Source organism: Symsagittifera roscoffensis, chromosome 1 (assembly GCF_963678635.1).
Source record: "Symsagittifera roscoffensis chromosome 1, txSymRosc1.1, whole genome shotgun sequence".
Classification (NCBI taxonomy): domain Eukaryota; kingdom Metazoa; phylum Xenacoelomorpha; order Acoela; family Convolutidae; genus Symsagittifera; species Symsagittifera roscoffensis.
The window spans coordinates 77,803,564-77,828,132 of NC_087062.1; the positions used below are offsets into that span (position 1 = coordinate 77,803,564).

The following is a 24,569-nucleotide window of genomic DNA, read 5'->3' on the forward strand; positions in this document are numbered from 1 at the left end:
TTCAAAAATCATTTTCTTTTTCAAACATCTGCCCGCAAATCTTCTTATCTTTTCCAATTCAAATCTCACTACGTCTCTTTTCAATGGCTTGCTGTTCTAGCTTGTGCGTGTTTGTGTGTGCGTTGAAGAGAAACTTTACTTTTATATCATTGAACAGGTTTTTGAACAGGACTCGAAAAGTTGATTGAAAAATCTTTGAAAGTTAAGCTTGAACCAATAGCCGTGGATGGCTTTCGTTGTGTTAGCTGTTGTAGCCGCCAAAAAGCTTACTTCATTTAGCATTGTGTAGTTCTGATATCAAAACGGCGGAGAAAATAAAATTACTTAATTTATCTGATATGGAAAACAATTTGGGAGACTAAATCGCATTTACAGGACATTTTTCACTTTTAAATATGGACACGAAAGACTGAGACTAATAAATTCGATAAGGTCGATCATACATTGGAATTATTGTCAAAAGAAAAAGTGTCTTTCTTTAATTATGAATTGTCAGCTTCATTTCGTGCTTCAATTGTTAGTTTCATTCCGGTTCCTTCAAGGTTTAGTGATGATTGGTTCATTCTGATTTTGGTCCTGCTCCTTAACCGATTTCCCATTTAGCACCATTAAACGCTCGCTCTCAAATCCCACTTTCTGTGATATTGAGGAAATTGAGCTTTTCTTTTCAGTGGCAGCCAGCTTTCCCATTCGAAGTGGAGATTTCGAGCTAACTTTTTGAAGAGATGCCGTGCCGTTTTTAGCGGCCTGACTTTTGTTGCACTTTTTCTTTCTGGGGCCGAAAACACTGAGAACAATTGGCAGAAAAATGACGCCATAGAAAAAACTAAAACCGAACAGAAGCACAATACTGACAAAAAGGCGGCGCATCATGTTCGAGTATGAGAAACCGAGCATGGATACGCTGATTATGCTACTCAAGGCGGCATTGAAAAGAGGCACACCTATGTTTTCGAGGGCTCTTTTCGTAGTTTCCATTCTGCTGTCGCCCATGTGAACAATATAAGCATGTCCTGTGTGTGATATGTAGTCGATACATAGCCCAATCATGAGTAGCACTATAATGTATGTGCATAAGCTGTACTCGATGCCATACATGGCCATACAACCTAGGGTGCTGATCATGGTGAACCCCCCGCATAAACTGACAGTTATGAATACCACGGGATGGGGCAGGAGAAAGATAGTGACAGCAATGCAGCTCGAAAGAGCGATCAAAATTGTGATCCAAGTTGATTGTCGCATGTGGCTGTTTCGCTCCCACAACATCAGCTCGCGGGACGTGAAATACAATTTATAGTCATAATCAGAGGTAATTTCCTTGATTTTACTAATTATATGCTTAGTTCGGTCCAGATTTTTCTCCTGTACTGGTTTCAAAGCAAGGAAAAAGCGGGTTTTTATCAGATCGTACTGTTCGCTTACAACCCAGTTATTGATATAGGGTGTTTTCGAGTAGATCATTTCAAGTTGGCGCACTTTTCGGCGAAAACTTGCTTGGTTGTTCACTGCGCGCAGACTCTCGTTCACCATTACGAACCACGGAAGCATTCGACTGTTTATTTCTTTGTCGCTGAAGTCTTGAGCTGCAAGCTTCGAGTATACCTAAAATAAAAAAAGCTTTTTGAATAAAAGCTGAATTTAAACTGCTTTGATTAACGCTTAATCTTGCTAAGTTGGAGTTGCGCGCTTGCGCCTCTACTGAAATGAAACTTGGTTTCCCGGTTCTTTAAACTCGTGTTTATGATTTCAAAAAAAAACATCAAGACGGCAGTAAAAAAAAAACATTCAAGACGGCAGTAGAAGTAAAAGTAGTAGTACATGCTGCAGTTTGTCAAGCTGGCTGTTGTTCCAGTAGGGCACCTCTTCGTCTATGACCAAACTGACCATGATGGGGTCACGGTAGTACTTCCGGGAAGTGGTGTAGTAGTCCAGGATCCTCGAGTTGTCTGGCTGGTACTCTATCTCGTTGAAATACTGCTTCATATTCACGACCTGTGCAGTACAGTGCTCAGCATATAATCGCAATCCAATTCAAACTAGGATAGCCGGTTACTGTGCAAGTAGCACAGAATGTTCCGACCGAAGTCTTAAGAAAACTACGGTTTAGAAAGTTTTTTTTTTCGAAATTATAGCACTTTTTTATATCACCTTTTTTATATCACTTTTTTATATCACTTTTTTTAATATCACTTTTGTATATCACTTTTTTATACCTTTTTTTAATATCACTGTTTCTATATCACTGTTTTTAAATCACTTTTTTATATCACTTTTTTATACCTTTTTTTATATCACTTTTTTATATCACTTTTATATATCACTTTTTTATCTTTTTTTATATCACCTTTTATATCTTTTTTTTATATCAATTTTTTAAATAGTTTTTTTCTGCTTGGTGTGATAAAAGGATTTGACGTAAAAGTAAAATTTAGAATATCAGACAGTAATATAGGCAAATAATATTTAAAAAAAAATTTTTTGAAGTTTTTGGTTCCCAAAATGAAGCTAAAAAACTCCAGAAACTAGTTTCACTTGCTTGAAAATAATTTTTAAGGTCTTGAATTAGGCATAAAGCAGCTATTGTAAGCCTGCTTGCTTGCGTTATTCGTTAGAATTAAGACAAAAAATCAAAAATTTCAAACCGGTTTTCTCGACACTAGAAAAAAAAATTGTGAATTTTTAATAATGGTTCGAATCACGACTGAAAACGCTTTGTTATGATATATCACTCAACCCAGTCCGATGATTATTTGTGGTATCTGATTTTGCATGGAAATCAAATAGAAAAAAAAACTTAAACACCGGAATACAAAGTTCCTCTCCATTTTCAATGGTCGGAACAATAATCCCAATTCCCACAAGGATAGTAACCGTATGCTGTGCACGTAGCTCAGAAGCTTCCTACGAAAGACTAGAAATTTGACATACTCAAAAGTAACGATAAATTAGGCGAAAGAAAAGCTGAAGTGTTCAAAAAATTGAAGTTTTTTTTAGTAACGATGAATTAGGCAAAAGGAAGACAAAAAGTCCAAAAATTGAAATTTTTAAAACATTTTTTTTCCAACAGGGCACTAAAAAAAGTTTTGAACATTGTTTTCACTGGCGTAAAACTAAGTTTTCACGATTTAAAGAATAGCTTGTCCACTCCTTATAGCTCTCCTCGTTTCTAGACTTGTATTCTCGTAAACCACATTATTAAACAAATCTGTTTTCAGATTGCGAGCTGTAGCAATTTCGAGACTCCTCGCAATTGCCCTACAGTTAACTCGGTTGCATTTATAATCCTAAGGTCTAGGGTTCGAGTCCGCGCGGGACCTTGGTTTTTCAGTATGTATAAATTGAAAATTGTTTCCGTGAAAAATTGAATCGGCGTCTTTATTTATCTGCTTATGTTTTGTCGCCTTAGTTGCCACATCGGAAAATTTTTTTGTGCTTCCAGTAATTTTTATCGTAGATGCAAGTATTTTCAATTTAATCCTTTAATTTAAAAAATTGATAGCACTGACGTATGTTTTCATTGGTTTTCCTTTGGAAAGTTTTTTCGCTTAGAAGCTTTATTCGGCCTAACTGGTTACCGCTTACGTTTTATCGGCTTGGTTACCTTATTTTTTGTTGCTTCTAAAGCAAAAATGATAGATTCTTTTTCGAAAATTTCAGGTTGTTTGTGTTGCAAGATTTCAAAGTTTTTAAGCTCAGTTGCCCGAAATATTCTTATGACCACAATTTTTTTTGGCATTTTTTGTTTTCAGCTCAATGGGTGTCTCTTCACTTGTTGTCGGCTTAGTGATCGCTCGGCAAATACTAAAAGCTTATTTAATACTCGTAGTTGTTTGCCGACTTGTTTTTGATATTAATTTCATGTCCCCCTATTTTTTTTTAGATTTTGTTAGTTCCGTCTTATTTTTCTATTCGCTAGCCTGTAATGCTCGACAGTTGAAGTGATTTATTACTCGACCTGTTCCGATGATTATTTGAGGTACCTGATTTTCTGTGAAAAAACTAAAACAAGAGAAAGCTCCTACCCACTTTAAGTGGTTGAATCAATAATTCCCATTCATATTGGGGTCATGTTGGTGATCTTAATATATTGTCTGCTCAGTCAAATGGCCGCAATATTGGCTACTTTCACATATATACTCAGAAGTCAATAAGATAAGATATTTTTCTGTAGTGTTACCTGGTAAGTTGACAGCGCGAGTAATGCGACGACGAATACAGATGCTCCTACTCTTACGACATTGTGCAGCACAATTTTAGGCATCCACTTTTTGACCAGTAGCTCCAGTCTGTTGAAGTGATCAGCCACATTTACCCGAAGAGCCCCGTCATTTACTTGACGTACACCATCTTCAGACAATACATGCTTATGAGCAACGTCATCGATATTGTCGCAGTTTCCAGGCAGGGGTTCGAACTGGGGCTGTTTAGACGGTACGCTGATTCCGTTGGGTTCGATCATATCGTGTGTTCCGTTAGATTCTTTTTTGTTATCATGGCTCAACAATGGATTGAAGCTATTGATGACTCGCTTATGGTGTATTGCAAGACTAGCAGTGAAGAAAGTTGTCTCATAGACCATCAGAAAAACGGTAAACACCGCTGAAATAATGTAAAAAGGATAATTTTTTCTAATGTATCTCCAACCGACTGCAGCTAAGTAATTAATGCTCTTCAAAGCTATTTTTTTCTGATTGCTTCTTTTAGTTTGCAAAGAAAAGTTGATAAGCGATGACGAGTATCATAAGCGATAGCAAGCTCATGATTAGGGCAACCAAAAGAGATGATTGCGGGAGAAATTGGTAATTTTCTAAAGGGCAGAATAAAATGAAAGCAGTTAAATTATAGTTTGCGTTGTTACTTGTGCTTTTTTTGCTAGAAAAATCAAACAGGAGAACTGGTGAATTACCATGGGTCCAAACGTATATCGCACCCGAAACTTAAAGAATCAGAGTCAGAAGCAGGCTCTGTTAGAAAAAGTTTGCTAGCAGCAAAGTCTAACACAATATGGCTTATTGTGTAGAAAGTAGCAGAGACAGCAACATTTGCTGATATTACTAGTTTCTGAAAAATTTGTAGAAAAAATAATACTTTCGTTGTAAGTGTGTGTGTTTTTTTTTAATTTGCGACGTTTTTTATACAAATGGTTTGAACTTTGACAGTTTTGGCCAAAACCAATCAAATTAACCCAATATTATCAAAAACTGAATATGACAGAAACATGCATAAAATTAATGATGCATCAGATTTTTGGCTAATAAGCAGCAGAGCTGTACGACTCCTGGTCATGTTTTGTGAGCTTGCCGACAGAGGGTAAGAAAAACAAAAATTGCAATTACTTAAAAGTAGTCAGATTCCAAGTCAATGATCAATTGAACAGCTTTTGGAACTTATAAGACTTTTCTTTATTTTGAGACTTAAAAACTGAGTTTTCATTCTGAAAGTTATAAGTAAATTGCTGATTTGAGTGATCCGAACAAAACGCATAAAATTGAAATTCAAAACGCGTTTTTCTGAAATTGGGTTGACCTCTAGACAAAAATAATGAAGACAAAACTTGCTTAGAAATTTAGTAGAATTTATATTCTGCAATTTGTTTTGCGAAATTAGGGCCCAAAATTTTACCTCAAAAATGGATTTTTTAGTTAATCAGAAATTAAGCCAAAACTAAAAGTCAATTATTGAAAAACTTATATCAGAGTGAATCCCTTGTGTAGCTAGCCCAGCAAAGTTTAAGACGGGTATAATCTCCAAAAAGTTCGCGCAGCTTCAAAAAATTGTTTTGAAATATAAAATGAGAGTTTACTTTGGTAAAAATGACATTTTTTGTCTATCAAACAAAAACAAGTTAATGTTAACAATGTTTCGGAGATCACACCCTTCTTAAATTTTGTTGAGCTACATAAGAGGCTGACTTTGATATGAATATTTTTAAGTAATTCACATGGTAGTTTTGGCGTAATTTTTGATCAACTAAAAAACCAAAAATGATCCGTTTTTGGAGAAATTTGTGGGCCCAGATTGCGCCATAAAAATTCTGCTACAATCGTAAGCAAGTTTTTTATTCATAATTTTTTGTTTAAAGTAGCGCCATTTGAGAAAAACGAGTTTTGAATTTCAACTTTGAAGTGTTTTGTCCGGATAATTTAAATCAGCACAGTACCCACCGAAAAACAAAATATAAGCTATAGTGGCGAAAATATTCCTTGGAAATACTATTTGTTTCGCAGGCAATACAATAGCAAAATAAAGAGCGGAAAGTGGTTGCCCTGCTCATGATATCCCATAGAAATTGGACGTGTTACAATTTTTGGGTTGACGTATGTGATTTTCAAATGAAATATTTGACTATAAGGTTTTTACTTATGAAGCAAAGCGATAGCAGTTTAGTTAGGACCAAGGTGGAAATTCAACAAAACGCCATATCTTGAAGCCAAAATTACATCAGAATTACGCAAAAAGAACATCAGAATTACGTAACAATTGCATAACAACAGTGACAATCAGTTGTTATGTTACACAATAGTATTATTTTTTGGCTTGTTGTCGCGACATTTTTTGAAGTCAAGTTATATTTTAAGCGTTTTAGCTTGATTTAAAAAATTTTCGCCTGCGATAAGCAAGCGTTATTAAACTGGGATATAAACTTTTCTAGTTAACAATTGTACTGAGTACTTGTTACTACAGTGTAGTTTCAGGGGACTTGAAGCTTATTAAAGTTTTTTACATGGTAAGTTTTCTGCGGCTCAACTGGTGTCTGCTCAAAGATTGTCGGCCTTGTTTCCGCTTCGTAAGTTTTGTCCAGTAGCGAATTTGAATTTCAAATGTCTTACTTGGCTTGTTTGCCTAGATATCCTGTTTGATAAATACAGGTATTATAAAACTGTATGGATTGGGTTTCTTAAGGCGCTTTGGAAAATTTTAATACTTGCATTAAAAAAATTTTTCACCGAAAATCTTTACCGATTTTCAAAAAAAGGGGTATACATAGAAAGACCGCCCATTTTTGTTGCACATAAATTTATGGCCCTCGGAATAGTCAAGTTTTTGATTTTTTAACTGTTTTTCTAAATCTTTTTCAAATTTTTCTCAAAAATTTTTCTCCCAAACCTGAGGTTGTGGGTTCAATGGAGAAAACGGGTGGTGGGAAACTCCCCTTCATTAGCAAAAAAACTCCCCTGCATTTGATAAAAATTTCAATCGAAAGAAGCGGTTGCGCAAGTTTTTCGTGTCGAAGCGACTACTATTTAAATTTTATAAGAGAAATGCTAGGTTTTTGGTGGAAATTTCCAAAATCTCAAAAATTTTCACTCTTCCCACTAGTTGAGAAACAACTAAGGTTTTGGGCAAAGTCTAATTTTCGAAATTACGCATTTCATCCCTCATCAGTATAACAAATTCAAAAAATACTAAATACCTACCTCCAGCTTTAGCTGCGCATTAGGTGTCCTTCATCGAGACATACGAAAATTTTGGTTCGCCTATTTTTTTAAACATTTTTCATTTTTTTTGAAATCATGTTTTTTTTATTGTGTTGCAAGGCGACTTTCAGGCAAACGAGAGCATAATGAAGCTCAAAAGCAATCATTTCCTGGTTAATTTTTCAATCAAACTTTTCCGGAAACACTTATGATTGCACTGCACCAAAGGCCGGTCAACAATGTGTAACTAGTTTAACGATCAAAAATTGACTGAAAGATTGCATATGCTTTAGATAGTTGAGCTAAAATAAATATTATAATTCAGTTTTTGACATTTTAAATTTCTGGTGTACATATTACTTTCTCTTTAATTACCTTTTGAGCTTTGTTTGTACATCTAATTCCACGAAAATGAGTTCTTGATAACTGAAATATTTGGCAACTAGTAATGAAGTCTTCTAAAAAAATTATCTCTTGAAGCTGATATTCGAAGATATGGGGCTAGTGTTTTTGATGAAAAATCCATTTGATTAGTTTCTTAAGTTTTCATATTGAAAAATTATGCCGTTTAACAACAGTCAAAACCTATCTAACTTTTCCGGTTTTGCAGATAGTCGTTTTTGCCCTATATTTTTTCCTTTTGACAACTGACCATTTAGTCTAATGAGGATATCAAGAAACATTGCCTTTTAGTTTTGGAACTATTCAAACATTGAACTTTTCAAACAAAATCCTTCCAAATTGCTTAGATTTCGAAGGAAAAAATGTTTTGAATAGTTCCTAAAGCTAAAGGGCCTTCACAAATTGAGAACTAGGAAGGACTTATATGACGTAGAAATAAGAATACCCTTCCTCGGTTTCATTCTCTTGTAGTTTTTGAACTTACCCAAATGATAGCACGTGATGTTGACTGCCCTGTAAGGCGTGAATGAGCCCACGAGGAATGCGATGAAAGAGGTTATGGAGGATATGAAGATGGAGATCATTGCCTTCTTAAGCGTCACCCCCACGCAGATTCTTACACCCAAGTCCTTCAGCTGAGGTTTCTTCAAACCCAACGACTCCTGGGTGCTATCTGTGGCAAATACCAGATGCCCGTATTCTAGCTTCTCATTAGTCGAGCAGTGGGAGCCAGTATTCGAATGGTCCAAAAGGGTTTCGAGCAGCTGTTGCTGTTGTTTTGCCCATGTAAACATCAGAACGAAGGTCGAGTCAATTCCAATGCCTAAAACAGAGTCAGACAGCAATTTCGTTTACATTTTAGAAGCTTTCACCAAACAACTCGCCAAGCGCACTCACCAAGCATTATGAACGGAGTCAAGAATGCCACTTCTATAAAAGGAATCCCGAGTAACGCCAAAACTCCCAATGTTGAGCCGATAGCAAAACACGTGGCCACAACTCCGGCAAGAGCTAGAATGGAACGGCTGTTGAGAAAGCCCGGAACCTTCAAGGATACCAAGATAGAAAATACTGTCATCATGCCGATGGTCACGCCCATAAAAGGCGAGTCACTTTGCACAATGGAATGGTACTCATCAAATTGAACCACCGTAGAGAAGAGATAGACAGTTCCTCGGAACTCTTTTTGCGACTTCTCGTATAAATCGTTGAAAACTTGACGAATATAATCCTCTGACAGCCGTCGCTTCGGTAAGGTGTCTTTATTGAAGAACCAATTCAACCGTATAGCTGGAGTTGCAACAATTTCCCGTAGTGGCTCGCATTTATGTGAATCAATTAACACCGTGTGGTCGTATACAAAGTTAGCTTCCAGTTTGTAGATGTTTTCGTCGCATAGCACGTTCGGTTTGCGCTCGAGGTCCTCGCAAATTGTGGGAAACGTACAGAAATGTCCGATGAAATCAGGTTGCATAGCACAAACGTTTCTGTACATGTAATCTTTGCCGTTAATTTTGGCCGAGAATGATTTGACGAGCTCGCAGCTTTGCCGTACGCTTCTGATAACTTCTGAAAGATTGCTCTTATCGGCTTCGATTAAAAACAGCGCGTTTAGCGACACCATTTCTCCGGTGTCCTGGAAAGGCCAGTAGTTGTCGCCACTATGAGAGGGGAAGTCATTGCTGAGCTTCATGTATCCTTCTGATGCTGGATTGCCCTCCGGAAAATAGAGGTTCCAGACATCCTCGGGCTTTTCCGCTTGCATCCGGAACATTCCTGAGCCAGTTATGAGGAATAGAACTATGCTTCCTACTATGAATAGCCAGGGTTTAGATGCGACAAAATAGCCGTTTTTGTAGAAAATATAGCTCAGAGCTTTTTCTGGCAACCGGTAGTACTTCAGAAGATTTTCTGTGCAAACCATTTTTTTATCAGAGAAAAAAGAATTTGCAGCTTTTTTCTCTGATCAAAAGTAAGCAGCGAATGAAAGTAAATGAATGGATATTAAAAATTTCGAGTCATAATTATTTTTTTTGGTATGAAAATGAATTGTGGAGACAAATTCGCTGCTAATATATTTGATGCGACATGCTCGAGTCTGAAATCGGCCTTCGGCGTTACAGCTGATATAAATATGGGCCTAATAAGCTAACAGAATTTTGTAAATATGAAATCCAAGTAGAATTGGGACGGGTCAACAAAAATTGACTATCTGAACTAAGCTTCTAACTTCATGCTCGACTTTCCAAAGGTTATCTCCAAATTAGCTCTGAAATAAACAGGCAACATCTAATTTTTGGATAAAACGAGCAAAGCTTAGCTTTAAAAACTGAATTACGAATACTTGACTTTGTTATTAGAAGTCTAAGCTAATATTGTTTTTTATATTGAAATGGAGTCTATTTTTTCCATAGATTTCATTTAGTTTTTTTTTCAACGCGGCGGTGATGCAATATATGGAATCAGCTCATGTTTGTTTAGCATTGAAAAAGGATACGAATTTTCAGAGTAACAAATGAAGCTAAACAGGAATTTCTTTAGAAATTTGAAATAGAAGATATGAAAATATATATTTGTAAATTTGTTCCGGTGGTATCTGTGCCTCCCTGTGGTATCTGTTAAAGAGTTGTCAACCCTAAATAAAAGCATTAAATCAGCACTAGTGCGTTCTTTTGATACTTCGAATCTGACTTAAAAATTGTGAAAACTAACAACAAAAAATATGCACTTTTTCGTATTATTTTTAGAGCTGAAGAAAAAATTAAAAAGGCTTCAATACTGTACTTTCTGTTTCACTCACGCCACAAGAACTCGACCACGTAGCTTGGCAGCAGACTGACCTTTGACACATAAACTTGGCGGAGGATGCTCTTGATGCGGGACCAGTTCGTGCGTGCGTTGTATGACCAGTATGCACGCTTTAGTGTATTTGTTTCAATTACTTATTTAATTAATTTTAAATTAACAATGATTTAATTTATCGAATAGAATAAAACAAGTCCATAACTTCTCTATTAATGCGTGTTTTAGTTGTTCACATGCCACTGACTTAATTCATTTAATTTCATGTAAATATCTATATTTCAAGATATCAACTATATTTTAAATGGAAATGATTATCGTTTGCAAGTGTTAATAGTTATAGAAAAAAATATTTCGTGTCCATTGGCTGGCTAGTTTTTAATTTTATCAATTATTATTTATATATTCGAATTCAGGGGGCTTTGTGGAGTAAGTTAAATTTTGCTGCATTCTGATCGGTCGAAATTTCGACTTACTTAATTTACTTGATTAATTATTTCCCCTTTCTTGATAGGGGAAGGGGGGGGGGGGGTAATTAGTATTTGCGTTTTGAAATGAATGAACTGAATAAAATATTAAAAATGGTAAATTTAAATGACTTCATTTGCAAGTTTTATAATTCGTAAATCTTCCTCCAGTTTGAAATTGAATTTATCAATGGTTGATTCAACGGCTGGATTGTATTATTTTTTCTATATAAAAATTTTCTGTAACCAAAAAGTGTCCATCGTCTTGATACTCCCTTATGTTATAGCGACGGTTGAATTATTTCAGTTGTTGATGTTTTTAGGAGTATAACGGTTTAATAATCATCATGAAAGCAGTCTGTGATTTTACATGGACAAGTGTACTGACCGTGACGCTAACCGTATCCACGTTGTTGTCTCTTCTTAGTTCCGCAGTCGCTGTGGTAAAGTATAGGTTGAGCAGCAAATGTGCAGACAGTGGATTTAGGTAACAATTGCCAACCCTGTACAATAAGTGAAGAATATATACAAGCATAAGCATACAACACTTATAATAAAAACCCAACTTATCACAAAAGGCAAAGACTGAATAGCATGAAAGTGCGCATTTCAAATCGGATTTTCTTAAAAAGACTTTTTCACCCATAGCTTTTTAAAGCCTTCTTTATAATCAAGAGAATTGTTTTTCCCTTCTACCCTAATGAATTTGACTGTAATTGATTTTGAGTCTAATAAGCTTCAGCAGATACTGAAATTGGAACATTTTGTGTTTGGTTGTCAGTTAACATCAATTATACATAAAAGTTATCTGCTCCTGGACGTGTCTGCCTTTTAGAGTGTCTGCTTGGATGATGGTAGTTGGAACGAAATGGTTCTGTATGCTAAAAGGGAATATAATATGTCTATATCCTCTGGCTTTGTTTATTATTGCCAACTACTCGACTGAGGTTGAAGAAATTGTTACTCTGTCTAACCTAACCTAGACTAAGTTCGGTAGTAAGTGAGGAGGCACTGAAGTTAACATGAAAAACTTTTAGTTTGATTTGGACTGGTGAATGTATTAGTCTGTCATAGGTCAAAAATTCATTTTCCGTTGAATTATTTTTTAAGCAAATCCGTACTTTTTGCATTTAAAATATTGCGGTTTTTCAATGATCAAAAAAAAGTTTTTGCCAATTAACTTCTCACGCCAACGCGAAACGCAATTTTTTGCCAACGCGAAACGACAATCTCTGAGAAATGTGATCCTAACTTAATTTTCAAATTTATCTGCCAATTGTTGTTTTTGCTTTTAAGTGTGCGTCTTCATGTCAGTCAAATAACATTCTTGTAATCATAGTAAATGCGAGGTCTAGCACCGTCAAAACAAAAAGATTCGGTTGTTGAGCATGTGTTGTGCATGGAATATTTGCCGCTTTTATTTCAAGGGTAATGGCAGAGTGTGCAAAGTTACCCGGGTTGACCTCGATCACCAAAAACGCTTATCATACAATTCCATACATCAAGTGTATGAAAAATTTTTGGTTGAAAAAAGATATAAACTAATTTCTGCGGCTGTATGATTCTAATAAAACAGTCTGGTGATGAAAAAACCGAGGTTTTTGTTTTTTGAAAAAAAAGCTTATCATACAATTCCCATATGGAATTTGCATGACCAGCATTTTTTTTGATGGCGACACAATTTTTTGATGGCGACAGAAGTAATTTTGAAATTGCCCCAAAAAGTTTTTTGTTTTAACCGCAAATCGAAATTTGTACTCAAACAAACTTTTTCCAAAAAAAATTTTTGCATGCAAATCTTAGTTTTTGGCTGCATAACGTAGTCCTCGATACACTAATGTTGGAATTTTTTTCCTTTTCGCTTAATAATTTTTTTCGAAAACGCTGTAAGCTCCTTTTTTTCCATGGCATGTTTATGTATGCCTTGATCAATGTCTGATAATTTAAAAATTCAAATTTTAAAAATATTTGTTAAAAAATTTTGCCAAATTCAAAAATTTGTTACCTTTCTTATATGATTTGTGAAAGACAGCTCCAAGACAATTCAGATTGTGTTCTACGCAATAAAATGCAAAACAAGTCCAACCTTCGGTGCATTGAGTAAACCAAGATGTTTGTCATCTGCGTTCGCGGTTACGAACACAACCCAAAATTTTGCAGAAATTAATTTTAGAAAAAAAAAACTTTTTTGTTTTTGGAAAAATACTTGTCATATATTTTTCCTATGTGGAAAAATGCTCATCATAGAGATTTCACACAATTTTTTTGTTCTTGACGGAATTGTATGAAATTGTATGATAAGAACTTTTTCATATATGGAAATTGTCTGATAAGAAGTTTTGGGCAAATCGGGTAACTACTCACTAGGTAGTTAGGTGACAGGTTAATAATATTATTGTAAAAGGACGAACTGATTTTCACTCTGAAAGGTCTCGATGATTTTTATTTATTTTCTTTTTCAGAAAATTTGTTCATGGTCAACTTTAGTTTTTCGAGTTTGACTGATAGTTTCTTGTTCATTTCACTTCATTTCTTTTCTTAACTCGAACAGCGCTAAACTTGAACAGCAAGTGTAGAAAAGCCACAAAAACGTGAATGGTTTCTAGATTTGAGAATTGATTTTGTTTTCCGAGATCACAGCGGAAAAAGTTATATTGATTTAGTTTGCTTTAAATCGGATGAATTCAGTAAAGTGCTTGTCGTAAAAAGTATTTGAAATGAAATGAGCTTAAACAAATTCAGGAGTGATAAACGTACTTATAAGGGTCTTGGTGATTTTTTAATTTTTTTTTACAGGAAAAAAGTTAAAATTTGTTGACCGCCTCAATTTGTTTATTTTCTCGCGATTTTACTATTGGTTTCCTTTTAAACTCACCGCTCTTCCTTTGTTACAAGGAAGGCCAATTTCACTATCGATCAGCAAAAGTGTTAAGGTCACGAAAAGCGTGATCAACGTCTAATTTCGAAAATGGAATTTAATCATCAGATTTTCCGGTGAAATACAACTTTACTTTTTGATTTAAGAGTCAGTGAACGTCGTTCAGACTCTAATATAGGTTTGACATTTGATTTTATTTAAATTCACTTCATTTCCTGTGTTCAAATGAAGGCAAACTCCACTATTGAACAGCAACAATTTAATGGTCCTCGAAAAACGTGATTGTTGTCTAATTTTGAAAATGGAATTTAATTATCAGATTTCCCAGTGAAATATAATTTCTTTTCCTATTGCCCGTGTTTTTTCAAATTGGGTTTATTTTATCAAAAAAGTGTCACTCATAAATTGTTCTAGGAAAATCAAAGAGCTTCAAGCGCATCAATTTCTTGCTTGAAAATTTGAAAGTTGAGATTTTCTATTTACATCATTCATTGACTCTTTTCCAATTGTCTGTTGGCTATGTTTCAACTTTGCATTTGCATGCTCATCGGTTGGTCCGAAAATTTGGGACTAGATTCCAATTACCTCTTTGGATTCTTCTACGATCAACCGTTCAATTAGGATTATTTTATTTTATTTACATCTATTGGTGTACTGTAGAGCGAAAAGATTATGTTAATTGATTTAGCCACATTGAAGCATATTACGTTATGGCAGTTTTGGCTCTTACTCCTCCTCCCCCCACCTCACTCAAACATGAATTTTATGGTCTAACGGGCGGTCTTACAAGGTTTATTATGGAGACCAAATATGTTTGTCATGGCCTAATTAGTCCACACGCCAATTTTCATGACAATCGGACAAAGTGAACAGTAACTTCATATATAAAAATTTGCAGGTGGGAGAAAAAGGAAAAAAAAAAGAGCCGCAGTTTTAGTTGAAGAAACATTTGTGTAACCTGAGAACCTGAGTCAATTGTCGGTATTTTTAACTAAAAAGATGTTTTGCTTTTGTTCACAGCTATGAGTGAAATTCTTACTGCTGAGATTAAGAAACATCTTAAGAATCATACAAAAGGATGATACAGGATCTTCAGAATTCTGAAAAAACTTCAATTTATTTATCGGTACTCTGATGGCTGGCTCACCATAAAACTTGGTTTTCGAAATAGTCGTTGCTTTATGCAAAAATTGTCGCAAAAAGTTTTAAATTTTGTTCCAATTTCTGGGTCTTCTCAGTACAAAAACACGTGGAAAAATGCTTGAAAAATACAGACAAGGGACCAGTTTTTTTCGTTGGTAAAAAGACGGCCACTTCTTAAGCAACACTTTTAAAATGACAATTCAGACTGACATCTCACATGTGAACAGAAGCATGCTACCAACCCTCGGTTTTCAATGTTTTGAAACTATGCTAGCTGATTTACACAAATTTCTTCGAAAAACTTCTCCGATGTCAATATTGACAAAAATTCTGATCGATTTAAAAAACAAGTCGATAAAAATTGAAATCAAGTCGAAAGTCGTTTCAAATCAAGTTTTGGCAGTCTAGTTGGTCCGATGAATTGTTCTATACTCGCAATCTATTCTACTTGGAGCTTGATACTGCTTCTTTGTTTGACAAAAAATCTCAAGGCTAGCAAAAGATCAGCTCTGCTCCGAGATCAGCAATCTTTTTTCAACTTTTTGCACAATTTTTTTGCACAGCCACGAAGCTATAGTAAGTAGACAGAGTTCAACGATTCTATAATGTTTTTACGCTAGCGAACGCGTTTTATTCTGATGTTCGAAGACAGTGTAGAATATATATAGGGTTTTGCACTGATTCGAACAGTTTTGTATAATTTTACAAGAGTTCAAATTTTTCCAACCTAAGTGCTCTTTTGTTTGTGTTCCTAATTTTTTTGCTGATTTGAATGGTAGTTTGTGAAAAAAAATAGGTATGCTAAAAGTAAGAGTGTTTGCGATTACTGTTATTGTGTTAAGGCGCGGATCTAGCAATTTCTCGGGGGGGGGGGGGGGGGATTTTCAGAAAAATTGAAAATTTTGTCGACCTTTTTTTAGGTCGGCAAAATAGATTTCTTAGCTCTCCCAAATCACTATTAAGACCCTAATTTGATGACGAAATGTTCTGCGCCGCAGGGAAATTTTTGAAAAAGGGCGTTTTTAGGCAATTTTTGGAAAATTTTGACCAAAAAGCGCCCTCCCCCCTCAAAATTAGTTTAGATTGGCGCCAAAGGCTCCTTAAGAAAAATTTTAGGGTTAGTCAGCCAAAAATTGATGTCTCAAAATAGTACAAAGGGGGGACCTTTTGGGTCGGCAGATTTCGAATCCCTAAGGGGGAAGCGTCCGGTGACCGCTTGGCTAGCATAAAGCTCGACTAGCATCGAGGTGTGGAAAACATGAAATTGTATCGCTTAGCGTAAATTGGATAGCTTTATTTCTCAGAAATACAAAACAACAATCATAATCTTTTCAAAATGAACCAAATTTGCCTTTCTGCGAAAAAGAAAATTGAGCAAATGAGAAATAAAGCAATCAACTAGCAAATAAATGGATCGACTATTATACGCCCCCCCCCCCCCTTAACATGCAACCACCAGCCCCCCCCCCATAATTCCCCTCAAGGATGAATTTTAATTCTGAAAACAAAGTTAATTTAACGTATTTCTTTATAGGGGCGGGTTAAACAAATTTGATCGATCAAATTAACATCCTCCGACCTTCTCCTCCCCCCCGCCCAAGTAGACCAATTTAAGATCCTACACCCCCAGCTATCAATGTAAACTAAATTTAGTGGGTGCTGCGTGTAAAAAGCTCTATTCTGATTGGCCAAGTTTGAACTCAAGGCAAATTTAACATCCTCACCCCCTAAACGTCTGGGGGGGGATTTTAATTTGTTCATATTTTTTTATTGAGTTCGTTCGAAATGCATATTTTACACAAAAATCATTTTTGAAATTCCAACTTGGCTAAGGGGGATATTTTACGGTACGTCATTTCGGGGGGAGGTTATGTTTAAAACTATCTAATGCTTAACCGTTGATTTAATTCTTCGCAGGGGGATATTCGCTATTAGGTACGCGAGATAGTGAACGGATAGTGAAAGAGATCCTGGAATTGTATGGTTGATCCATATTTTGAGTGTAATTTGGTTTATATTTGCCGGTATTTGTTTCACTTGCGATATCCAGGGACTTGTTTGAATTTCTATTTGGATTTTTGTGTAGTCGATACATTTTTCAAAATAGTACAAAGGGGGGACCTTTTGGGTCGGCAGATTTCGAATCCCTAAGGGGGAAGCGTCCGGTGACCGCTTGGCTAGCATAAAGCTCGACTAGCATCGAGGTGTGGAAAACATGAAATTGTATCGCTTAGCGTAAATTGGATAGCTTTATTTCTCAGAAATACAAAACAACAATCATAATCTTTTCAAAATGAACCAAATTTGCCTTTCTGCGAAAAAGAAAATTGAGCAAATGAGAAATAAAGCAATCAACTAGCAAATAAATGGATCGACTATTATACGCCCCCCCCCCTTAACATGCAACCACCAGCCCCCCCCCCCCCCCCATAATTCCCCTCAAGGATGAATTTTAATTCTGAAAACAAAGTTAATTTAACGTATTTCTTTATAGGGGCGGGTTAAACAAATTTGATCGATCAAATTAACATCCTCCGACCTTCTCCTCCCCCCCGCCCAAGTAGACCAATTTAAGATCCTACACCCCCAGCTATCAATGTAAACTAAATTTAGTGGGTGCTGCGTGTAAAAAGCTCTATTCTGATTGGCCAAGTTTGAACTCAAGGCAAATTTAACATCCTCACCCCCTAAACGTCTGGGGGGGGATTTTAATTTGGTCATATTTTTTTATTGAGTTCGTTCGAAATGCATATTTTACACAAAAATCATTTTTGAAATTCCAACTTGGCTAAGGGGGATATTTTACGGTACGTCATTTCGGGGGGAGGTTATGTTTAAAACTATCTAATGCTTAACCGTTGATTTAATTCTTCGCAGGGGGATATTCGCTATTAGGTACGCGAGATAGTGAACGGATAGTGAAAGAGATCCTGGAATTGTATGGTTGATCCATATTTTGAGTGTAATTTGGTTTATATTTGCCGGTATTTGTTTCACTTGCGATATCCAGGGACTTGTTTGAATTTCTATTTGGATTTTTGTGTAGTCGATACATTTTTCAATTTAAAACTTTTATGCTAGGCGAGATTTATGCTAGTCGTTACACCGCCAAGCGTCCGCCCCCCCCCCCCCCCCATTTTAAATCCGCTAGTGATTGCGTTTGCGAAGGGAGCTATTTCCATCTGATTTTATCGCTTATTTCTTGCAAGTTAAAAAATACTGAATTTTGATTGGCTGACATAAGTTTCGCGCCTTTGGTCCCTCGCGCATGAAGGAGTCCCCCTTTACAAATAGCAGTTGTGATGATTAATAGCTTGTGAAACCTATCATTCAAAAAGTTCACCGCTGAAATTTTGCCGTTGGGGAGCGATCGTTTAGCAGACCAATCTTTTAGCATAAAAGGTGAAAAATGAGTCTTTTTGCAGACAAACGTAATAAACTGATTCATGCATGACTGACAGAATCAAAAAGACGCTCAGTCTTGGGTCAAGCTTGTCTACTTAAGACAATTATCTCACGATTAGTCAACAAAACTATCAACTTCAAAAACAACAGTCTAAACTAAATGCAAAGCAAAATTTTACGCGCCCAATAACACTCATGTCGAATGGAAGCGCAGCGGAGCAAGTGGTTGCTAATAACGCCGCATTTGAAATTACCTTTCTGACTTGCTCATTGTTCCGAGCCTGCTAAAAAATTGGTCTGCTAAAAAACCAGTCTGCTAAAGTCGCTTGCACCATTACCGTTACTTGATAACGCATGATCGAAAGAGCGAACACTGGCTAATTGACTTGGAAGACTCTCTACCAACAATTTTAATAATGTTTTTGATGCACTGAGTAGGGAAAGTGCACCTCTTAAAAAAAGCATATTGTTTTTTGTAGGTAACATCCTCAGGTGTAATCAATGTCCATTTACTATCAAAAAACGGATGATAATTGATTGGAGTGCTTCAAAATTTAGCCCAAATATTTTAATTACATGCATGAAACAAAAATTTTTGTGAGACCTTTGAAGCGAGTCAGGTGATCTTCTTATTGATCAGTGGCTGTTCGGCTTTCTTCCATTTTTGGAGTCTGAAGACAAGGGTGAACAAAGGACGGACTCTTGAAAAAGTGAACAACTTTTAGTTCAACGCAGGTGTTTCGAATTGCGCGGCGTTTTTTTTAAATGTGCGTCTTTGTTTTAACAGGAATACTCTAAGATGGAAGCTGATTGAAAGATGAGAGGTGCTATGAAACTGTCAACTCTGCTGGCTTAGAAATAAACAAGACCACTCGTAGCAGTGCAAAGCCCTGAATGTTCCCCGTCCGATTGCCGGGTGTTTTTACTTATTCCGCCCAAATTTCACAATTTCGCGATTTTTTAATATTCAAATTGTAGATGCAGCGAACAAAAAATTGACCGCAGTATTGGCTTGGTTAAAACAAGAGCGATTCTTTAGCCGATTCCTAACAAGGCCGAAGTTTGAGTTGAAAGATGTGAAGGTGATCGTTTTGTCATGGAGCTATTTTCTGTCTTTCTTTCTGGTCTGGCTTTTTTTCTGGTCTCGTTTTAGGGAACTTTTAGGAAAATTTTGACCAAAAATGCCTATTTTTTTGGCTCGCGCTCCCCTTCACAATTAGTATATATTGGCTCCGAAGGAGCCCTCAGAAAATTTTAGGGTTGTTCAGGCAAAAATGAACCCCTGAGGTTGGTGAGTGGGTCGAATCGCTGAGGGAGGGGGCAGTAGAAATTATACGGCATCGAACCGTTGGTAGTAGAAAATAAAACAAAATGGTTGATTCAAAATCTTTTTAAATCCATTCTTTGGTAAACAAAAGTTTAATAGAGATCTCTATAATCTAGTTACCACAATCGTTTTAATCCCAGCTCATCAATAAGCGAACATGTTTTTGTTTAAATAAGAATAAACTGCTGCTGAAAAAATCTAAGCGCAACTACTTTGTGGTACCCACGACATGCATTTGGCTGATTTGTTTTGTGGAAAATAGTTGTCAATTAAATCAAAATTGGAACATATTTCTCGCATTAGGTCAAGTTGGATTCATTTTCATCTGTTTTAAAATCAAAATTTTTCAAGCTACAGTTTGTTTGACCATCGAAATTAATTTGAAATCCTTAAGTTATTTTGATGATTTTCATAGCCACTCTTTCTTTTCAAATATCTTATATCATCAATTTGTTTTAGCTTATTTTTTGATGTTATTTTTTCAGCTCCATTTTTCTCAAAAAATTAGACATTCTTTTTTTCTATTCAAAATCTTGCAATTTAATTATTTAATTGTGTCGCCAGTCAATTTATGCTGTTTTTTCAGCTGTTTTTTTTTCGGTTATTTGATCTGTTTTTTTCTTATGATGTTTTTTCAGCTTCATTCAAAAAAAGTTGGAAGTCCTTTTTTTCTATTCAATATTTTGCAATGTAATGATTTTATTGTGTCGCTAGTCAACTTATGCTGTTAAACCAATTGTTAACATTGTCCTAGACATTTCTGTAGATAGAGTTTTTGGACTTTTTAAACCTATTTTTCAGCCTATTTTTTTGTTGAAAAAAAGACTTTCTTGTTTTTTAACAATATTTTGTAATGTAATGTTTTTATTGTACCGCAAGTGTTGCGAAGCTCCGCTTCGCCCTTGTTATCAGGTTTTTTCATCAATGCAGCTACTAATGATAGACCCGAGAACCTGTGAATTTCTTAATTAATAATCTATAAAAGCAGGGGCATATCTATAATTGAAAAAAATTCAGTGAACACATACTAACTTTCAAAATAACTTGATAATAAAAGAATTGCAGATAATTTTTTTAAACCAGTGGCTACTCAAAGTAAAAACACAACAATTGGGCATATTTTTTTCCACAATTTCAGCAGACTTGCAATTTTGCAGTAAATTTGTTATGAGTTTTGAATTGCGTTTGAAATTGAGTTTTTGTATTTAAAATTTTTCCTGGGTAAAGGCTACTGAAGTTGTATAAAGAGGAAGCCCGGCCAGCGTGTTTTTCGTTACCAGCGGTGCGAGTATCGCGATTTCATGTTCACACTTTTCAGACTGAAACTTGGGTCTGTATCCGGAAGTGGCGCGACTTTCAAAGTCTGGACCTAAGTCTGGAACCTCGATCAGGGGATTAAGTTAATATAGATTGAAGTTTTGAGCAAATTGGCCAAAAAGCTATGTTTTGCGCGAATCGACCCAAAATAGCTGTTTTTGACAATCAATATATGTTTTTCTGTGTTCAACCTAGCTCTGCAATTAATTGACCGACACGACTCATGAAAGTCATTTTTCGAAAAGCTCTTATTTTGTTAAAGATAATCTCTCTACTAGGTTTGAAATAAATAATGCTCCGACAGTGATTGACTCAAAAAATAATGTTTCGACGCACTCGCTCGGATAAAAAACTGTTTGACTGTGCTCGGTTGAAGCGAACTTTGTTTCGACCAAAAAAACATCTGTCTGTTTCTGTAATCGAAATTCATAGATTTTTGTTTCGACCGACAATAATGTTCGGTTTTGACCCAGAATATTTTTTTTTACAATTTACGCTACTCAAGAAAAATATTAGCCTAACTGTTTTTGTTGAATGAAATAAGAGACTTATTAATGTCTCAAAAATCAGAAATTGAAATTGTTTTTGCATCGAGAGATAGTTAGGAACTTCAAATTCCTTGACAAGCTTTTTGTTTGTTTTTTGACAAAAAAATGCTTTTCGGTATTTTGTTAAAGATCATCTCTCTACTATGTTTCAATTTCAATGAGTGTTCGATCATGTTTTGACCAGAGTTTTTAACTATATTTTGATTGGTGTGTTAAACTACATGTTTTGACTTTGCGCTCGACTATATTTTGGAGTTATGGTCGATTATATTTTAAATTGTTGTTCCCGACGGAAGGGCTGCCTTCGACCACGAAATTTGGGTTGGATACTGTCCTTGTGTTTGGCCGATACGATCAAAACTTACATCGAACACCTGTTGACTACTAATCTTAACCTTGTAAGTCTGCTGACTCGAAGGCAGACTGTTCTTCAAATTTGTTGCTTTCACCTCATTTTCCAAGATAGTTGAAATAATTTAGAGAAAACTCAAACTCACCTTCAGTTTGTCAAGTAGATGTTATTATTTGCGGCAAACAGTTAAATTGTTTGATTCAGTGTTAAGATTAAAATTTATAATGGCATATTTGAGTAGTTTGTTCACAGAGAAATGACTGACAAACATAAAGCAACGATAATGCGATGGTTTTTCAGTGCTAAAAAGTTTTCATAAATTTTATAAATGACGCAAACTTTGTTAAATATACTGCTCAATGAGGTTCGCGTGTGCGTGTGTAATTTTAGAAATTAAGCTAAAATAGAGCAACTAGTTACTCTGCGAGTAGTAAAATGAATTTTGAATTTTGGATACTAAAAAAGAACCTCTCGAGCTTCATTTTTTTAGTTCAAATTGTCTACTCTTATTGCTTATAACTTGCATGTGCTTACATTCAGGCAGATCTAGGCGGATCTAGGATTTTCTCGAAGAGGGGGGGGGCGGATTTTTGGAAAATTTTTTAACAATGACTTTTTTGATCTCCAGTCTGTTTTGTCTGAATTTTCTGCGCCGCAGTCAAAAAACAGGTCAAAAGGCGTTTTTAGGCACTTGCGTTTTTCCGGCGCGCTCTCCCCCCTCAAATTTCCGGCGCGCTCTTCCCCCAAAATTTGCGTTTTTTCGGCGCGCTCTTTCCCCTCAAAGTTATTAAACATTTGCGCTGAAGGCGCCTTTAGAAAACTTTTAGGGTCCGTTAGCCAAAATGGATATTCAAAATAGTACAAAGGGTGGACTCTTTGGTTCGAGAGAGGGGCGACTCCCCAAAATAAAAAGGCGTCCGCCCCCACCCTCCCTCCTAAATCCGCCCCCACCCTCCCTCCTAAATCCGCCCCTGCTCGCATTGCTTTTGTTTTCTTGAGACCGAGTTTTTTGGAATGCATGTTCTAGTTCATAACTTAAAAATCAATATGCAATTTTGCAATTAGGCATTTAATCATAAACATCCTATCATAACAGGAATTGATTTCTATGGATATGAAAGGATAATCCGTTAGTGTATCTAATACACGTTCTGAGAAAAAACATCTAAGCTTCAAAAGAATGTTTGGAAGAAGAATTTTTTCTAAATTATCGGCTGTTCGTTTTTTTAATTGTTGCTCTACACCGAGCATATTAGTAAATAATTAAATTTGTTGTTTTTTTTTAATCGGCATACCTTCAATGGTGAATGCAGTCTACTTTCGTTACGTAATGGAACATTAGGAATAACTTGTTTGCACGATTTTAACTGAGACAATAACAGAAAAAACGACGGTAATTGGTAATTCAAGTCAATGCTATCTTTTCAGCAAGCGCAAAGGCTTATTAAATTCTATGCTAAATTTTTTCTTTGCATACTGATCTGAAAAAAAATATATATTTTCATCTACGCGCCATTGAGGGAAACGCAAGCAGTAAATGTTGTTCATCGATGCAGCTCGTAGTCGTTGGACTGTTTAAAGAGCAGAAGGCAGTTGGATTGGAAATAGGACATGTTAAGAGAAAAGATAATAAAATGTCTATTTCTACCCATTTTGACCAGGAAGAATTTTATATATTTTCTTACTAATAAAGATTTCAACTTATTTTTTTCCTGAAATCATAAAAAGGTATTAGAATCATTCTGTACTGCCAGTCTTGAAAATTTTATCTGCATTGAAACAAAGATAATTTTTGATTTTTGACTTCAGGTTGAGATAAATTTAAAAAAGGCTAATTAAGAATAATCACACGAAAGTAAATTCATCAAGATGTTTTAAAACCACGTTTTTAAAAAAGAGTAGGTTTTTTTTTGCGTTTAGCACAGAACGTTATGACTACCATAATTCATGCTTAAGTGTCCATAAAAACATGAAAAAAATCATCATTTACTACAGTTTTTTTTTTGAAATATCCAGTATTTTGACAAAGAGATGATTGTGTAGCGTAGAAAGAGCAAAAAATGAGAAATATTCCTGGTTTGAGTTATAAGAGACAGCTGTAGAAGTATGTGTGTTAGTCAACTGTCCGTCCTAAATATTCGCGATATTTTTTTCTCGACAATAAGACAATTTTTGAGATTTTTTTTTAATCCAAATAACTGGCAAAATTTAATATGTTACCACACTCAATTACGTACAAATTCAACAAGAACAAAAAAATTCTACGCCATAGTTCTTACCCGTCACTTCATGACGTGGTCAGATCAAAAACAATTGGAATGGATCATCTAATTAGTAAAAAAAAATGTAAGAGATCAAATTATTTTCGAAGACGATAACAAAGACGCTCTGTCAGGTTACGTTTAGTTTCATATTTGCCGCCACTTGAATAACTTTGACTGCAACAGTAGTACCAATGAAAGTTCCAGGCGCAAAGAAACGGTCTCGCAATAGAGAGAACTTTGCTC

General features: G+C 35.6%; 1 protein-coding gene across 8 annotated transcripts in view; it reads right to left on the bottom strand.

Annotated features, from left to right (window-relative positions):
- Positions 1 to 322: 322 nt before the first annotated feature.
- LOC134849814 (patched domain-containing protein 3-like) overlaps positions 323 to 24,569 on the bottom strand; it is a 69,021-nt gene continuing 44,774 nt past the window's right edge. The window contains exons 1-9 of one of the 8 annotated variants that reach the window (XM_063866546.1): positions 23,358 to 23,522; positions 22,208 to 22,460; positions 11,481 to 11,595; positions 10,608 to 10,741; positions 8,721 to 10,092; positions 8,308 to 8,646; positions 4,181 to 4,602; positions 1,822 to 1,995; positions 323 to 1,605 (exon numbers count right to left, since the gene is read on the bottom strand). In XM_063866546.1, coding sequence (XP_063722616.1) covers positions 538 to 1,605; positions 1,822 to 1,995; positions 4,181 to 4,602; positions 8,308 to 8,646; positions 8,721 to 9,747 — 3,030 coding nt within the window. In that variant the 5' untranslated portion in view covers positions 9,748 to 10,092; positions 10,608 to 10,741; positions 11,481 to 11,595; positions 22,208 to 22,460; positions 23,358 to 23,522 and the 3' untranslated portion in view covers positions 323 to 537. Of the gene's footprint in view, positions 1,606 to 1,821; positions 1,996 to 4,180; positions 4,603 to 8,307; positions 8,647 to 8,720; positions 10,093 to 10,607; positions 11,596 to 22,207; positions 22,461 to 23,357; positions 23,523 to 24,569 lie in introns of those variants that run through there. The other 7 variants (XM_063866542.1, XM_063866544.1, XM_063866543.1 and 4 more) reach the window with 7 other exon arrangements.